At 46.0% G+C, this 19299-nt stretch overlaps 1 protein-coding gene across 1 annotated transcript in view; it reads left to right on the plus strand.

Annotated features, from left to right (window-relative positions):
* adamts18 (ADAM metallopeptidase with thrombospondin type 1 motif, 18) overlaps window positions 1-16885 on the plus strand; it is a 159314-nt gene extending 142429 nt beyond the window's left edge. Inside the window, 4 exon segments of the mRNA XM_041191707.1 lie at window positions 7562-7756; window positions 9505-9729; window positions 11865-12009; window positions 16770-16885. Of these exon segments, the coding sequence (XP_041047641.1) occupies window positions 7562-7756; window positions 9505-9729; window positions 11865-12009; window positions 16770-16885 (681 nt within the window).
* Window positions 16886-19299: the final 2414 nt, after the last annotated feature.

The raw sequence follows: 19299 nt of genomic DNA on the forward strand, positions 1-19299 counted from the left end.
GGGCGATCCATCTCGGCCTCCTCCAGAGGTCCCCAACATCACAGATGCCAGTTTTCAGCCAATTCGATTCCCTTCACGTGATATCAAGAAACGCCTGAAGGCACTGGATACTGCAAAGGCTATGGGCCCTGACAACATTCCAGCAATAGCACTGAAGACTTTTTCTCCAGAACTTGCTGCACCCTTAGCCAAGCTGTTCCAGTACAGCTACAACACTGGCATCTACCTGGCTTTGTGTAAAATCGCCCAGGTATGTCCTGTACACAAAAAGCAGGACAAATCCAACCTGGCCAATTATCACCCTGTCAGTCTACTCTCAATCGTCAGGAAAGCAATGGAAGGGGTCATCAACAATGCTATCAAGCGGCACTTGCTTAGCAATAACCTGCTCACTGATGCCCAGTTTGGATTCCGCCAGTGCCACTCAGCTCCTAACCTCATTATAAGCCTTGGTTCAAGCATGGACAATAGAGCTGAACTCCTGAGGTGAGGTGAGAGTGACTGCCCTTGACATCAAGGCAGCATTTGACTGAATGTGGCATCAAGGAGCCCTAGCAAAACTGGAGTCATTGTGTATCGGGGGGAAAATTCCCCCTGAGTCATACCTAGCACAAAGGAAGATGGTTGTGGTTATTGGGGGTCAGCTTCAGGACATCACTGCAGGAGTTCCTCAGGGTAGTGTCCTTGGCCCAAACATCTTCAGCTGCTTCATCAATGACCTTCCTTCCATCATAAGGCCAAAGTGGGGATGTTCGTTGATGATTGCACAATGTTCAGCACCATTCGCGACTTCTCAGATAGTGAAGCAGTCCATGTCCAAATGCAGCAAGACCTGGACAATATCCACGCTTGGCCTGACAAGTGGCAAGTAACATTCGCGCCACACAAGTGCCAGGCAATGACTAGCCATATAAATACAGTGGCTACAAGGGCAGGTCAGAGGCTAGGAATCCTGCGATGAGTAACTCGCCTCCTGACTCCCCAAAGCCTGTCCGCCATCTACAAGGCACAAGTCAGGAGTGTGATGGTATACTCCCCACTTGCCTAGTTGAGCGCAGCTCCCACAACATTCAAGAAGCTTGGCACAGTCCAGAACAAAACTGCCTGCTTGATTGGCACCACATCCACAAGCATTCACTCCCTCCACCACCAACGCACAATAGCAGCAGTGTTAACCATCTTACAAGATGCATTGCGGGAATTCACCATGGCTCCTTAGACAGCACCTTCCAAACCCACGACTGCTACCTTCTAGATGGACAAGGGCAGCAGATACATGGGAACACCATCACCTGGAAGTTCCCCTCCAAGCCACTCACCATCCTGACTTGGAAATATATCGCCGTTCCTTCATTGTCGCTGGGTCAAAATCCTGGAACTCCCTCCCTAACAGCACCGTGGGTGTGCCTACACCCCATGGACTACAGGGGTTCAAGAAAGCAGCTCACCACCACCTTCTGAAGGGCAACTAGGGATGGGCAATAAATGCTGGCCCAGCCAGCGAAGTCCACATCCCATGGCAGAATAAAAAAAAACTTTATGCTGATATTTACACTTCTGCTCACCTCCAACCCACCCACCCCCACCCATCCATACCGAGGCCCCTAAGTGGACCAGGAGCTGATCCAAGCATGATTCAGAATACAAGTCTGCACTCTGCATCCTCTTCAGTGCCAGGGACTGCCAATAAAGTGTAACATTGTTAACTTGTTTGGGGAATTCCTAAAATTGTTGCCAGCAAGTTTGATGTCAGCAGGCTGAATTACACATTGTGTGGCAAGCTCTTTCTAATCTCCACAGAATTACTATTGGATGATATGCCTCAAAAGCTTTTGAAATATTCAAATGGAATAATATTTAATCGAAACCTGCTCTGTGGTGCTGGAGTTCAGCCAGTGAGAAGGACAGTCTTCCCACCATTGAAATCATCAAAATTTATGGCACAGAACGAGGCCATTCAGCCTATCAAACCTCTGAATGTAAAAATGCTATGCAGGCAAATTCCACTTTCCAGCTTTTGGTCTGTAGCCCTAGAGGGAGTTTCCAGTTAGTACAAAGTCACATTCCTACAATTTGGGATTCAGGAAGGGAAGTAAAAATTAGTGTCCTTTGTCTCTTTTGTTGGAAGAATGTCAAGTAAATGTTTGCCAATCGATATCATCTGGGGTCTTTTATAGGCTATATCAACAATGGCATTGGGTGCAGTTTTCCTTTGCATGTTAAAGGACAAGAAAGGCTTGCATTTATAGCCCTTTCCTTGACCACCAGACCTCTCAAAGCGCTTTGCAGCTAATGAAGTGCTTTTTGAAGTGTAGTCACAGTTGTAATGTAGGAAACGTGGCAGCCAATCTGCGCACAGTGACCTCCCACAAACCGCAACGTGATAATGACCTGATAATCTGTTCCAGTGATGTCGATTTGAAGGATTATTTTTGGCCAGGGCACCAGGGATAACTTTCCAGATCATCTTCAGAATAGTGCCATGGGATGTTTTATATCCACCTGAGAGAGCAGATAGGGCCTCACTTTAATGTCTCATCCGGAATTTAACCTCTGGTACTGCCGCACTCTCTCAATACTGCACGGGAGCATCTGCCTTGATTTTTGTGTTTAATCCTGGAGTGGGACTTGAACCTAGGCTCTTGTGATTTAAAGGCAAGAGTAAGCCACAGCTGACAGATGTGGACACAGCTGCCTTTATTACTCGCTTACTTGCTCTTTGAAGGCAGTGGTGAATCCCATCTTCTGTTGGCGTATGCTTAGCAAACTCTGGGACATTCCAAACAGATTTAATATAGGATCCCAGCGATAATGTACAATAATAACTTACATTTATATAGCTCCTTTGATGCGGTAAAATGTCCCAAGGCACGTTACAGGAGTGTAATCAGACAAAATCTGAAGCCAGGTGATGCACAAAGAGCTAAGAGGACAGATGATGCAAAGTCCAGAGCTTGGGCACCAAGATGGCCAAAGGCATGACCACCGATGGTGGAGCGAAGGAATTTGGTGACATGGAGAAGGTCAGGGTAAGAGCAGCTCAGGGGTCTCAGGGGATTATTGTCAGATTCTCATCCAAAGAATTTTGCAGCTTACGCCCTAGAGGAGAAAGGATGATACGCTCAGCCACTTCATGATGAAACCACGGCTGAAACCCAGGACTGGGTTTTTGGAGTGGCCGGGCTGGGTTTGCAGATGGTTTTCGATTCATGGGAGTGAAAACTCGGGAGAGTTGTAAAATAGCCTGCCGGCTCACCCATCATGCACAACGTCAAAACCTATTCCATTAAAGACAAATTTCAGTCCCTAGGAAATGCCTGTGGAAGCTCCTTTTTTCGCAGTAAGCCATGATTTGGTGAGGTTGGGATGCAGTTTACGTCAGTTATGTGATGGGAGCCGGCATCAGTAATGTTTCGAATTCATTAAGTTGAAGCTGCTGCCTTCTAATACAGCCCTGGCCACGCCCTGGAATATTAACAATGAAAACCAACTGCTGAGATTCCCTTTGTCTTGACTCAAGCTCCGTCAGGCAAAGCAAACACCAGACAACCAAGGGCAGATGTTTTATTGCTTCTTTTCCACCTGAGGTGATCGAAATGATGGGTATCTATTAGCAGATCCTGGATGTGCAGTTTCCACCACAGAGAGGCCTGGCCAAGGGCTTTGAGCCACCTATCAGGCAGGTTCAGAATGTTCTTCCCAAAACGTCCCCAGTGCCTTGCGAAGGCATTAACTGGGTGTGAAAGACCTGGGTGAGATGCAGACTGGTGTTCAATCGGACTGCTATGGTCAAGGTGCCTCTTTGGGTCTGTGACAGTGGCTTGATTGATTGCGTTTTTTTTTTTTGTTGTGGCCTCTTGGAGGCTTTAACTACATGACGGCACGAGAAGTGGCTGGTTTTTAAGTTTCCATCACTTACTCATTTGTCTCCGGTGCTCAGCAGTGAGCTGGGACGCTGGTGCCCCAACAGACACTGTGGACGACAAGAAAGGGATTTTAAATATTCCTAAATGTTTCCTCTATCAATCTCAAAAAACAGTTAATGTACTGATAAAAACTGAGCACTGCTAATTTTATGTCTTGATTTTATCTTCCTTTTGTGTATATTCACTTATACTTTAAACAACGTAGTTCAGCCTGAAATATATAGCCAAAAGACACTTTGCTTCCGATGCACTTCTATTGTAAGTCTAGCGGGAATGCAGCAGATGAACAGAGGCTGTGATCAGTCCTGCCAGTTTCTGCAGAGCTATGTTTGTGACGGAACCTCAGCCTGCCCGATATATGGGGACAGGTGCGACGTATCTGGGAGGTCGCTGTGTGCAAATTGGCTGCCACATTTCCTATATTACAATTGCGACTACACTTCAAAAAGCACTTCATTGGCTGCAAAGCACTTTGAGAGGTCTGGTGGTTGAGGAAAGGGCTATAAATGCAAGTCTTTCTTGTCCTTTAACACGCCAAGGAAAACTGCACCCAGTGCCATTGTTGACATAGCCTATAAAAGACTCCAGACGATATTGACGGGCAAAGATTTACTTGCCATTCTTCCAACAAAAGGACACCAATATTTACTTCCCTTCCTGAATTCCAAATTGTAGGAATGTGATTTTGCACTAACTGGAAACTCCCTACATGCTACAGACCAAGAGCTGGGAAGTGGAATTTGCCTGCATAGCACTTTGAGACCAAGAGCTTCTTTGGCCCTGCACTGCAGCATGGTCACCTCAGCTGGATCTGCTTGGTGATCACTCTGGTGGATGCATGTACCTTGTTAGACTTACGCTGGGTTTGGGCCTTTGTATACCAGGAGTATCATTGACCTGTCGCTGCAGATGGTAACCCCGATTTCCCAGGCAGTCTTGAGGCTTGAGCTTGTGGGTGAGGCTGGGGTGGGGGGGGGGCGGGGGAAGTACCTCAAAATGAAGCCAATCTTAAATCAAATTTATGGTCTGTATACTCCACACAAGTGTCCTCCCGATCTATTTATGTCTTAACCTAGTAACAAGATCCTTCTGTTATAAAAACAAAAAAATTGCTGGAAGTAAGGAGCAGGCCTGGCAGCGGCTGGAGAGAGAAATGGAGTTAACGTTTCAGGTCGTGACCTTCTACTTCAGATTTCCAGCGTCTGCAGCGTTTTGCTTTTGAACATATCCTCCTGTTCCTTCCTCCCTCACGTTCTTCTCTAACTTTGCCTCAGCTACTCCATTGTGACATACAAAATGTTGCAAATGGACTGGCCGGCATACAGGAAAATCCTTTCCTTTTCCTGTCACAGGTGACATTATCGGATGGAACATGTAAGGGCAACTCAAAAGGCTCCGGGCTTTCGGGAATCCTGGCATTCTGAAAAACTGTACCACTTTCTCAATCTTTCTGTCGGTTGCCCACTAGGATGGATGTGAACTTACTTGCTTGGCCAAAGAAGACCTTAGTCGACAGCTTTGTACATCTGTGAATGCTGCTTCTTGTGTTGTTGATGCCTGTGGCCATAGCCCAGAAAGATCCAAAGTGCATAAACGACATGCGAGCAGTGAGCTAAACAGTGCTGTAAGCGTGGAAGAGGGTTGCAGTTTGGAGCACCAAGTGTATATCTGTCATGAGGTCCTTAGTAAATCACAGCATCTACAAGCAGGACATTGCTGACAAATGGAAGCAATGCGTGTGGGGAGGAACATTGGAAGAGGAGAAGGCCATTCAGCCCCGCGAGCCTATTTTGCAATTCAGTTCCAGTCATGGCTGATCTGTGTCTTAACTCCAATTACTCATTTTGGCTTCCTATCCCTTAATGCTCTGAGTCTAATGTAAATTCATCAATCTCAGTTTTGTGCAGCTTTATCTGTCGATTCTCCTGTTGGGTTACCACCAGAATCATTGTGTTTGCCATTGCCCTGCTCTATTTCCAACAAAAACAGAGCATGTGTAAAAGGAGGAAGTCTTGAAATGGTCTCTTTTGGAGGAGAACTCAGCAGATTTTGTATCATTCTGTTTTAATTAATATTCTTATTAATAATAATCTTTGACATTAATAATTGAGAATTAGACAGCATAATCCATTAATTGAATCTCAGCTGCTAAGCGTTTTCTCTGCCTGTTAATACTTAGAGGGTTGGTTATCGGCTCAGCTCAGTTGTTAAAACCTTCAGTCCTTTAAAAAGAAGGCTGTGTTCAAACTGTATTCTCCAGGATATAATCCAGGCTAAACTGAACCGAGTGTTGAGTTGTCAGTGATCTTTTACTGTCCCTTTGACTGTGTCAATGTGGCTCTGAGAGGATGCAGCACTATTGGATGAGACCTGAAACTGAGGCTCCACCTCTTAGGTGGATGTAAATAGATCCCGGGGCATTATTTTGACGAGCAGAAGATCTCTCTCCAGCAACTTGGTCAATATGTATTCCTTAACCAACATCACCAGATCAGATTATCTAAACGGACTGCTCTTTCCTACTTTACCAAGTGACCACACTTTAAAAGCACTTCTTTGGCTGTAAAGCCCTTTAGGATGTCCTAAGGTAATGAATTGTAAGTCTTTCTTTTGAAGTGCCAGGGCAAAACTCTTGAGCAAGATACCAGGCGAATTCCACGCTCTTTTTTGAATAGCACCTGAACACCTTTAACATCCCCCTGAATCATTGAAATGAACAGAAGGTTTGCTGTTAGACCATAAGACCATAAGACATAGGAGCAGAAATTAGGCCAGTTGGCCCATCGAGTCTGTTCTGCCATTCAATCATGGCTGATAAGATTCTCAACCCCATTCTCCCACCTCCCGTAGCCTTTGACCCCCTTACCAATCAAGTTAAGCAATATAAATACTATGGCTACAAGAGCAGGTCAGAGGCTAGGAATCCTGTGACGAGTAACCCGCCTCCTGACTCCCCGATGCCTGTCCACCATCTACAAGGCACAAGTCAGGAGTGTGATGGAATACTCTCCACTTGCCTGGATGAGTGCAGCTCCTACAACACTCAAGAGGCTGTACACTGTCCAGGACAAAGCAGCCCTGCTTGATTGGCACCACATCCAGAAATATTCACTTCCTCCACCACCGACGCACAGTAGCAGCAGTGTGTACCATCTACAAGACGCACTGCAGTAATTCACCAAGGCTCCTTCGATAGCACCTTCCAAACACATGACTACTACCATCTAGAAGGACAAGGGCAGCAGATAGATGGGAACACCACCATCTGGAAGTTCCCCTCCAAGCCACTCACCATCCTGACTCGGAAATATATCGCCGTTCCTGCACTGTCACTGGGTCAAAATCCTGGAACGCCCTTCCTAACAGCACTGTGGGTGTACCTACACCACATGGACTGCAGTGGTTCAAGAAGGCAGCTCAGCATCACCTTCTCAAGGGCAATTAGGGATGGGTAATAAATGCTGGCCCAGCCAGCGAAGCAAGAATGAATTAAAAAAACCATGACTAACACCAGAATATATCTGTTTTTGAGGGTCTTCTGAGAAATATAATGAACTATTATCTACATGTAAATCTTGTTCTCCCCTCCCACTTCATCAAAAGTCAAATTAATGTCAGCTGTCCTCTGTTTCCAGTGTTCCAAAACTTGTGGCAGGGGAATGAGGAAACGTGTTGTCTACTGCAGAAGCACCAACCCTTCATCAAAGCCTCATGCCATACCTGAGAGCCTGTGCAACCAGGAACTCAAGCCGAAGAATCAGGAGATGTGTGTGCTCCGGCGGTGCCCAAAGAACGACAGACTGCGGTGGATCACGTCAACCTGGACTGAGGTACTTAAAATAATTTACAGGTAATGAGATGCTGCGTGATTGTGTGGGACATGGACTCTCGGGGTATGGGTTCACGATCTGCCGAATTAAGCGAGGGATGTTGCTGGAGGGAGGAAAATTGCGGCTGAGTGCCGAGTTATAAAGTGATATTGAGATTTCATGGCATTACGTAGAATTTACACCCAACAACAGGCCATTCACCCCAACTTGTTAATGCCAGTTTTTGTGATCCAAAGGAGCCTCCCCCCACTATAATCCACTTAATCTCACCATATTAACATATCTTTCTAATCCTTTCTCCCTCCTGTATTTATTTAGCAAAATAGGGATGTTTTGCTACAGTTGTACAGGGCTTTGGTGAGACCACATCTGGAGAACTGTGTACAGCTTTGGTCTCCTTAGTTAAGAAAGGATTTAACTGCATTAGAAGCAGTCCAGAGAAGGTTCACTCTACTGATACCTGGGATGCAGTGGGGGAGTTATTTTACAAAGAAAGTTTGGGCAGGTTGGGCCTGTATCCATTAGAGTTTAGAAGAATGAGAGGTGATCTTACTGAAACATAAGAACTTGAGGGGACTTGACAGGTGGATGCTAAAAGGATGTTTTTCCTTGTGGGAGAGACTAGAACTAGGGGCAGAGTTTAAGAATAAGGGGCTCCCATTTAAGGCAGAGATGAGGAGAATAATTTTCTCTGGGGGGGTGGTTACTCTGTGGAATTCTCTTCGCTAGAGAGCAGTGGAGGCTGGGTCAATGAATATTTTGAAGACTGAGTTCGTTCGATTTTTGACTGACAAGGGAGTCAAAGTTTAGCAGCAGCAGGCAGCAATATGGAGTTGTAGCCACAGTCTGATCCACCATATCTTATTGAATGACAGAGCAGACTTGAGGGGGGCCGAATGACCTATTCCTGCTCCGAATTCGTATGTTCCCCTTAAATGAGTCCATGCTGTTCAGAACCAACCAAATCTTGTGGTACAATCTCAACGTTCCCATGACTAAATTTCTCCCTCTGGTCGAGGTGAGCAGCATGGTAACATTAGATAAGTACGTGATGGGAAGAGGACTAGAAGGATATGTTGATTGGGTTAGCCCAGCAGCGAGCTGGCACAAGAGTTATCCTTTCCCCTTGACCTGGCTGCAGCCTACTCATGCCTGGTGACTTATAGTGTGAGCCAGGTGGCTGCAAGTGTCAGATCGAATGAGGGCACTTCCCCATCGGTGCTGTGATGTTGCTGTCGCCCTCCCTCCTGAAGCTGCTGTGGTTGGGCGGGCGGCAGCTCTATGGTGTCTCAAAGAAGAAAGTCAGAAAGAGGTGGTTGGGATGAGTGGAAAGCAAGAGGCCCTGTGATCGCACCATCAGCAGTTTGCACTTCACACCAGAAAGCAGGATGAGCTTGAGGTAGGGCATAGGCCAGAACACTTTCAATATTCTTGATGACACTGGATGCAGTGGGCTCTGTCGCAGCCTGTCCACGATGCAGAGCACGACCCCCTCACCCACACACACACACACACACACAGGGCTTGGGTACAATCATGGAAATGAGAAGACAGCACAAAGTTTGTGTGTTCTTGCCTCAACAGGGCCAGACCTGTGCAGATGAGAAATGCAGAGCCCCACTCCCGGAGACAAGAGCACACCGATGTTTAGCCCGATGCAGCTTTGTAATCTTCATAAAACCTCTTTGTAATTATTTCTCTAACATAAGGCATTGGCGTTTGAAGGTGTATTCTTTTGCTTTGATTAGTGCTCCGTAACCTGTGGCCTTGGCCGGCAAAAAAGGGAGCTGAAGTGCAGTGAGAAAAGCCTGTCAGGGAAATACCTCGAGTTTCCTCAGAGAAGATGTCGTCACTTGCCCAAAGCAAACGTTGAGCTCGAACGTGTATGTAACATGGGAGAATGCCCCAAACCCTCCATGGATCAAATCCTCAAACACGCTGCATCAGCGTGGTATGCTTCACCATGGCAACAGGTAGGTAGGCTAAAGCTGAACTGTGGATGCGGCGTCTAATACCAGGTTCCTTTCATGAATGGGGAGCTTCAGAATCTATTTTTAAGTCTTGTTTATCAAGTTTACGGTCATTGCTTCATTGCTTTCTGCTGTGGAGGTGTCAAATTCTGAAGGTTGTCAGTTCATTTTCATAACTAACAAAGCCCACACCAAAGCTCAGGCTCTGGTCTGGTTCTAACCCTGTTCTGCCCCCTGCTAGTTTTAGACCTGACGAAAGAGGGCAACTTTACCTTCTGTTGGTCAACATGCTAGCTGTGGAAAGCTGTCCATTATTGTCCTCCAAGCAAAGATGGATATGTCAGAAGGAAGACTTGACCCACCTTTCACACAGTAGATGAAGCATCCCTGATTCAAATCAAAGGATTTGCTTTGCTTTGCCTTTGTTTCTTATTCCAATATCAGGGAGAGCGCTTGGCTTAAAATTGGTAATAGATAGAATCAAAATTAGGGACCCGCTACGATCACAGGCATGCTGGTGTCTTTCTGTGTTGCAATATTTCTGAGAGGGACAGATTAGTTGGATTGTGACCCTCTAGCATCAATGGTTTATGACTGTGTTGGGCTTGTTGTGTTGAAATGAAGTACCTCCGCTGAGCTGGCTGACACCTGCCCCTGATCTCACCTGAACACCAAGATTCACCCCTCAACAAAACATTGGGGAAATAGATTATGTGGTCATTATCCCACTGCTGTCTGTGGGATCCTGCTGTGCGCAAATTGGCGGCCGCGTTTCTTACGTCACAACAGCGACCACGGCCCGGTTCTTCCAAGCAGCGGCAATGATGGTCGGATTGCCGCTTCACTTGTAAACTCCCCCAGCTCGATGCAGCTGCACATTTTTACCGGGGTCTCCCAACACTGCCGGTCAAAGAAATGTGCAGCGTCTGTCTGGTTGCTCTGTCGGAGCAGAGTTGGATTGGGGGCAAGACAGCCCCTTTTTTATGGCATTGGCTGCCATATGGTAAGTTTAAAGGTCCAGTCTTTGAGTGCTCGTGAATGGATGAGTGAATAGGTGAGTGGATGAATGAGTGAATGCGTAGGTGGGTGAGACAGGTAAGTAGGTAACGGGTGTAGGTGGGTGAGTTGGATAAGTGGGTGAGGTGGGTAAGCCGGTAGGGGGGGTGCGTGGGTACTCGAGTCGGTGGGTCAGTCGGGTGCTTGGAGGGTAGCCAGGTGGTCAGGAGGTATAGTCATGTCAGGGGACATGGTCGGGTCAGGAGGGTGTAGTTGGGTGGTCGGGGGCGGTAGTCGGTTGAGTTGGAGGGGTTGTCAGGCTGAGGGATTAAGTAGTCAGGTCGGATTGGGAGGCTAGTCGGATGGTCAGAGGGTAGACGGGTGGTCGGGAGGGGTAGTCAGACCGAGGGGGTAGGTGGCCAGGTCTAGTTGGGTGGTCAAAAGGGATAGTCAGATCCAGGAATTTATCAGGTAGGGAGGGTAGTCGGTTCGGGGGTCCGGGGGTTGATTGGGAAGTCAGTTGTGTAGTTACCCACGTGTTTAATCTGTTAAAATTTGCAGGATAATTAGCCAGGTAAGTGCAACAGAACTATCTGAAGTCTGTGACTCAAGCTAAGAGTAGGAGACGTTTGTGGAGGGTCCCAGGGAGTAGTGGAATTGTCCATTGGAAATTGAAACTTCCTCGGCAAATCCCAGGTAGGTCCTTGCGTCAGGATATCCGCAGGGTCCCGACGCACATCTTCAGTCGTACATCCAGCCTCTGATGATCCGGAGGCTGGAAGATTTGGTCCAGTGTTTTAAAAGTACCTAAACAAAAACAAAAATACCTGGAAAAACTCAGCAGGTCTGGCCACTTCTGTTGAAGGGTCATTCGGACTCGAAACGTTAACTGTGTTCCTTGCCGCAGAGGCTGCCAGACCTGCTGAGTTTTTCCAGGCATTTTTGTTTTTGTTTTGGATTTCCAGCATCCGCAGTTCTTTGCTTTTATCTTTAAAAGTACCTACCTCGTTTACTGTGAAGGGCTTTGGGGCTTCCTGTGGCGGTGAAAGGTGCTGTATAAATGCACGTCTTTCTTTCCGCTCATGACTCCCACTGTGGTCCTCCTTCCATTTTAAATAAACGTGCTCCCCCTTCTTCTCTAGTGCACAGTAACCTGCGGGGGAGGAGTCCAGATGCGTACAGTGCATTGCCTGAGGCAAGGCCGGTCTGCAGTCGGATGTCCAGCCCATCAGAAACCAGCAGTGTCGAGAGCGTGTAACACCAGCTTCTGCCCATCACCCAGAAAAGGTAAGGACCTTTAGTTACCGGGCAGCCTGAGACTCATGTCCTTTCCCTTTGTCAAAAGCTTTGACCTTATTTGGTCTGTTTCACACCTTCCTCTCCCTTATGCCTTTGCACTGTTCATACAATTGCAGCAAGAACACAAGCTACCATCAATCACAGTGGACAAGTCGACCCGGCATCTAAGCTGACCCCGTTTTCTAAGCCCTGAAAATCACATTTTTGCATATTTTCAGCACACGTGTTGACCGCCCCCGCCCTTTTCAGCCATGACAGGCTTTTCTCGCATTAATAGACAGACTCAATTTCTCACCCCCCCGTCCCCCGCCCAAAAGCACATTTTATTCACCGGTAGGTTATCACTGGGTGCAAGGGATCAAGCAGACGATACGGGCTGCGTTGCGAAGATGTGCGGGAGTTTAAGACACACCCACTCTTTGCGTCAGATGCTGATGGCGTTTCAAAATGGCGACCACCCACTCCCCTGCCGGCAGGTCCCTTTTATACTCGCTGGTAAAGTCGGTTTTTGGGGGGATTTTTCGCAGCTGCAGTTGTTGACTTGTACCCCGGCATCTGTAGTATTTTTTTTGAGAATGTAAAGACTGTTGTTACAGAAGGAAATGTAGCCACACGGATAGAGAGGTGATTCAATGCTTGGAGAGATGTTCAAGACTCATCGACTTATAGACATTTACAGCACAGAAGGAGGCCATTCAGCCCATCGTGTCCGCACCAGTCAACAAAGATCTGACTGCACTAAACCCATTTTCCAGCGCTTGGCTCATAGCCCTGGAGGCTACGGCAATGCAAGTGAATACCTAAATACTTCTTAAATGTTATGAGAGTTTCTGACTCAACTACCCTTTCAGGCAGTGAGTTCCAGACTCCTGCCACCCTCTGGGTGAAAACATTTCTCAACTTCTCTCTTAGCCTTCTACCTCTTATCTTAAATCTATGCCTCCTGGTTATTGACCCCTCTACTGATGGAAAAAGTGTCTTCCTATCCACCCTATATATGCCCCTCATAATCTTATACACCTCTATCAGGTCCCCTCTCAACCTTCACTGCTCCAAGGAAAACAACCTCAGCCTATCCAATCTTTCCTCATAGCTCAGACCGTCCAGCCCAAGCAGCATCCTGGTAAATCTCCTCTGCACCTTCTCCAGTGCTATCACATCTTCCCTATAATGTGGTGACCAGAACTGTACACAGTACTCAGTTGTGGCACAACCAGCATTTTATACAGTCCCAGCATAACCTCCCTACTCTTTTATCCTGGGCCTTGACTAATAAAGGCAAGTACCCCATATGCCTTCTTAACCACTTTATCTACCTGCCATGCTATCCTTAGGGATCTGTAGATCCTCTGATGGTCCCTCTGATCTTCAGTACTTTCCAGGGTCCTACCATTCATAATGTAATCCTTTGCCTTGTTAGCCCTCCCCAAGTGCATTACCTCACACTTTTCCAGGTTGAATTCCATTTGCTACTGCTCTGCCCACCTGACCAGTCCATCAATATCCTCCTGCAGTTTATGGCTATCCTGCTCAATATTTACCTACCGATTTTCATGTCATCCGCGAACTTATTGATCATACCTGCTACATTTAAGTCCAAATCATTTATGTACACCACAAACAGCAAGGGCCCCAGAACTGAGTCCTGTGGAACCCCACTGGAAACATACTTCCAGTCACAGAAACACCCCTCTACCATCACCCTCTGCTTCCTGTCTCTCAGCCAATTTTGGATCCAACATGTCACTTCGCCTTGGATCCCCTGGCTCTTACTTTCTTGATCAGCCTGCCATGAGGGACCTTATCAAAAGCCTTACTAAAGTCCATGTAGACCACATCAAATGCATTACCCTTATCAACACTCCTGGTTACCTCCTCAAAAAAATTTGGTCAAACTTGTCGAACATGGCCTTCCCTTAACAAATCCACTTTGACTATCCCTGATTAATCTATCTCTCTCCAAGTGCAGATATATTCTGTCCCTCAGAATTCTTTCTAGTAACTTCCCCACCACTGATGTTAGACTGATTGGTCTGTAATTTCCTGGTCTGTCCCTTCCTTTTTTAATAATGGGACAACGTTAGCAGTTCTCCAGTCCTCCGGCACCTCACCTATGGCCAGAGAGGATTTGAAAATTAGTCCCCTGATCTCTTCCCTTGCCTCCCTCATCTGGGCCTGCGGATTTATCCATTTTTAAGACTGCTAAACCCGCTTCCTTCCCCCTCTCTCTGTTAATTTCCTCTAATATTTCACAGTCCTCCACCCTGATGTTTATATCTGCATTGTCCTTTTCCATTGTGAAGACTGATGTAAAGTGTTCATTGAGGACTGCACCCACCTCTTCTGGGTTCACACACAGATTACCGCTATGGTCCCTAAATGGCCCTACTCTTTCCCTAGTTATTCTCTTGCACTTTATATATTTAATAAACCCCTTTGGGTTTTCCTTTGTTCTACCCGCCAATGCTTTCTCATTCACTCTCTTAGCTTTCTTAATTTCCTCTTTGAGTTTCTCCCTGCGCTTTTTATAGTCCTCTAGGGACTCTGTCATATTGGTATCTGCCATAAGCTTCTCTTTTTTTCTTAATCCAAACCTTTATGCCCCTTGACGTCTTGGGTTCTCCGGACTTGGTGCCCCCCTTTGTCTTTGTGGGAACATATTTGCCCTGTACTCCTGCTATTTCCTTCTTGAATGCCTCTGATGCAGTTTTATCTGCAAGTAGCTGCTCCCAGTCCACTTGGGGAGGTGTAGGGTTAGTGCTCATTCCAAGGATGTGAGCTGGGACCTGCTTTGCTCTGCAAGTGATTTTTGGAAAGTCATAAGTGGGATAACGTTAAAGCTTTCTGATGATTACTTCTGTGAAAGTGCTTTGGGATCTTGTACATCTGAGAGGGGAGTTGGGGCCTCGATTTAACACCTCATCTAAAAGACGACAACTCTGGCAGTGCAGCTCTCCTTTAGTTGTGCATTGGAATGTCAATCCACATTATGTGCTCAGGTCTCTGGAATGGACCTTCAACTTTACCCTTGCTCCTGTAACATTACTGGAATCTGAACACCAGATTATAAACAAAACGCTTAAAAAAACTATTATACTTGCACTTAAAATGTAAATACTTTTGCCTACTACATGATTCTCTCTTTCCTCCATCCTTTCTTCCATTCTCGTGCCCTCTTTTAAAAAAATTGACTTTATCTGCCTGAACGCCTCAAGTCTATTTGAGATCTTAATTCCATTGTAAACAAAAGATAAAGCTCACTGTGGGTTAAGTTTCTCCAAGCGAACGTTTTTGCACAGCTCTCCCTTTACTCAAATCGAGATTGTTTTTGCTATGATTGCAAACGAGGGATCCAGTTTGAAAACAATGCTAGTGGCCAGTGCTTTTAACCAATTGAAAGCCAAAATAGTGATGATTGATATGTTACATTGTGGAGACAACAGGAAGCCATAAATATTCGCATCAATGAGAATGCAATAGTTTTCACAAATCTTTAAATTCTATTGGATACTAAATTACCTAAGATGAGCAGAGGCCCAATAAGGAAACTAAATGTCTTTTTCAGATTTAAGTCCCGTTTAAGTCTTAATTGACCCTCTGAGTACAATTTATTTATTTGTTGGCCACAAATACAGAGTACATTTGTAAAAACTAACAAAAATTCCCATTACAAATGTTTGTTGCTAAGACTGTAAGTTTCTTTTGTTATTTTCATCTCCTTCCGTTCATTGCTCATTATTTCAATGCACTTCCCAGTATGATAATGACCTGAGAGATCCTGAGTTTGGTTCCGGGACTGCTGAATTGACTGATCGTGCTGGTAAAATTGGGTAAAGTACCCACCCTGGGCTCGAAGGATAGGAACTATCAGCCAGGATCTCTGCACCAGCAGGTCAAGGGCAGCGGGTGCATGGAACACCGCCACCTGCCTGTTTCCCTAAGCGACACACCATACTGATTGGGAACTATATCACCGTTCCTTCACTGTCACTGATCAAAAACTAGAACTCCCTCCCTAACAGCACTGTGGATGTACCTACACCACAGGGGCTGTGGCAGATCAAGAAGGCAGCTCATCACTGCCTTCTCAAAGGCCGTTAGAGATTGGCAACAAATGCTGGCCTTGGCAGCGATGGCCACATTAACGAATTTTAAAACAACAGATGGAGTGAGACTTTGGCCCAGCCGTAGTCTTTCTCAGCTTTGAGGTTGGCCCAGCAAAGACTGGAGCTTGGACTCTGAACGCTGGGTTAACATCCTGTGGAATATGTGCCTCTGTTGGAGGTGGGTGTCCCCCCCCCCCCGCCGGCGTATAGTTTGTAAGAGCTCATAAAACCCTCCCGTCATAGAGTCAACTATCCTCCAAGCTGGTGTAAAAATGGTCACAGACATGGGACAGGCATCTATGTTGCAACCTGTCAGTCTATGAATCCTTCTACTCCTTCAAGAGAACAGTTCAAAGATACAACCATAGCAGCCACTATGTTGACTATATAATGATCCCCTGTTAAGAGTGTACATTAGGGATGAAAGCGGGATCAGACTTGGCTCTGATGCTCCCACATGAAGTAACCTGTGGGGATCAGTGGCAGGTGTGCATATGGATGGAGTGTGTGTGAAACTGTCTCCCAACCAACAGGTGGAACCTTTTTGAAGTGGATAGGAGACAAGCCAAACACTGTCCCGCAATTTACGATGCAAGTTTTATACTTCACGAGTATATATTCTCTTCTCTATTTTCTTCAAAGATCTCAACTGCATCGACTTCTTCAGCTGGTGCCACCTGGTCCCGCAACATGGCGTCTGTGGCCACAAGTTCTACGGCAAACAGTGCTGCAAATCCTGCAGCAAAACCAACCGATAGCAGTCGCCACGCTGATTTCAACCTTCTTCCATCACCGCACCCCCACCCCCACCCCACCCCCATCCTCACTCTCCTCCCTGCTCCCCACATCAAGGTTATTTATTGGTCCCAGTGAAGAGATATCGACTACAAGCATTGACCAGATCCAGTGAATGGACAGACTCTTAACTCAGCACCCCTTCGAAAGGGTGGTTTCGGTGCTAGGCTGGGCAGAGGACTTGATGGGCCAATCTCTGGCTCCCTCCCAGGTTCGGTGCACATGACTTGAAGGACTCGTGGTGCAGAGATGGGCCGTTTATCAGCTGGTGCTACGCAGACATTGAAATATTGCCGTGTTCACCGTCCAAATCAGCTTTACTTGACGGGAATTTTCAATTTTATTTTGAATGCCCAGCTGGATAAATAGAGTCACCTTCAGAGCTGAGAATTTGGTGATTACCTGGGAATATAAAAAGTATATATATTATATATATATATATATGTATAAATATGTATTACCATTTTTTTTTAAAAAAGGAAGTATTTAGAATTTTTTTCTGGACTGCCATTGATTGCTGTTGTACGTGTATATAAAACAAATCCTAAGGCAAATGCCTATGGACCGGAGAAGCTTTATGGGAGAGAGCTTATATGCACTTACTGATGGAAGGAGAATGACTGTTTTCATTAACGTTACAACAGTGACATTAACCCTTCATGGTGCTAATTTTCAGCCAGCTGGCCAGTAAAGCTGTTATCAGTAGCACTGCAAATCTCGATTTCTTTTAATGTAAGAACAGCTTCAAACCACAAATGTGTGTGTGTGTTTTTTTTTAAAGTGAAAAGAATGCAGTTGTAGTTCAAAGAAATGACTGTCAGGAGATGAGGGGAGTGTTTGGGGAAAAGACAAGGAATAAAATAAACCCATGGGTGCACTCGCAATTCCACCAAATATTCAATCCACCTTGACAGTATCATTCTGGTGCTCATCTATAGAATGGGACAGCACAGAAAGAGGCCATTCAGCCCATCATGCTCCTGTCAGATCGCTGAAAGAGGGTTATTTCACTCCACTGCGGTGTCAGTCGGTGTATGATGGAGAAATGCATGGCAGTCAGAGTTTAATCCAGGATCCCATGCTGGGAAAATTGTGCACTTAACATCCTGGACCCAGACAATAAATGGAGTTTTAAATGATGTCCTAGACTAGAGAGTTGTGTATAACCTTACCTGAAACATACAAAGGTGCTGTTCCATGATAACAGACTTCTTACCCACTCTGTCTCATGAGTTAGACTGCTGTGGGACACCTCCTGTTAAATTGGCTCGGAACCTCGGCTTTTTGGTTCAATGACATGTAAACATCAGTGTCATAGAGACGGACTTAGCAAAGACTCTTGAGTGCTGGACTTCCACTCGAAACATTTTTTTGAGCAACTTTTTCTACCTGCCAATTTTCCCCTACACAGGGGCAGATGAGAAAGCACAATCATTCAGCAGAATGTCATCTAGGTGACTCCACCATGCCCGATTTTTCTTGGCCATTCATAATGAATGCTGCAGGATTGCTGACTCTGCTTTAATGTACCCCTGGACGTTTCTTCACATGGAGGTTTTTTATTCATGAGATGTGGGCATCACAAGCAAAGCCAGCACTTGTTGCCCATCCCTAATTGCCAGTTCATTTCAGAGGGGCAGGTAAGAGTCAACCACATTGCCGTGGGTCATGGAGTCACATGTAGGCCATACCAGGTAAGGATGGCAGATTTCCTTCCCCAAAGGGGCATTAGTGAACCAGGTGGGTTTTTAGTGACAGTCAATGATAACTTCATGGTTGCCATTACTGCAAGTAACTATCAACTCCAGATTTTATCAGTTGAATTCAAATTCCAACAGCTGCCATGGCAGGATTTGAACCTGTGTCCCCCCAGATCATTAGCCAGGGCCTCTGGATTACCAACCCAGTGAGATTACCACTGCACTACCACCTCCTCCAGAGGGAAAGGGTCTCCAGCCTTGGCAACTGCACACTTCTGCCACTGGTTACCCAGAATATTTAACCTCAGGGTACACTGCCCTATCACAGCCAACTGAAAATCAAAAAGACCCTTTATTAGCGGAATGGTCATCAACCTTTTTAACCATCTTCTTTATTTTTATATAAACAGAAGTGTTCAAAGGAAATAGAAAGAACTTATCTTTTTTTTGAAGTTCCTGCGTTGTTTCTCCTCCCCCTGGTTTTCTCACAGCCTTGTCTTGGAGATTGTAGAATGGAGACTGGCAACCCTCTGTCATTGGAGTCATCCAGTAAGCTTGTCATTAAAGGACTAGGGGATAACTTTCTTCTTGCGGAATAGGTCAGCATATGTGTAGAATTTCATGCTTTCCCTCATGTCAATTTTTCTTTCAGGTAAAATTATCAATGGGGCGGGGGG

Source organism: Carcharodon carcharias, chromosome 7 (genome assembly GCF_017639515.1).
Source record: "Carcharodon carcharias isolate sCarCar2 chromosome 7, sCarCar2.pri, whole genome shotgun sequence".
NCBI lineage: Eukaryota > Metazoa > Chordata > Chondrichthyes > Lamniformes > Lamnidae > Carcharodon > Carcharodon carcharias.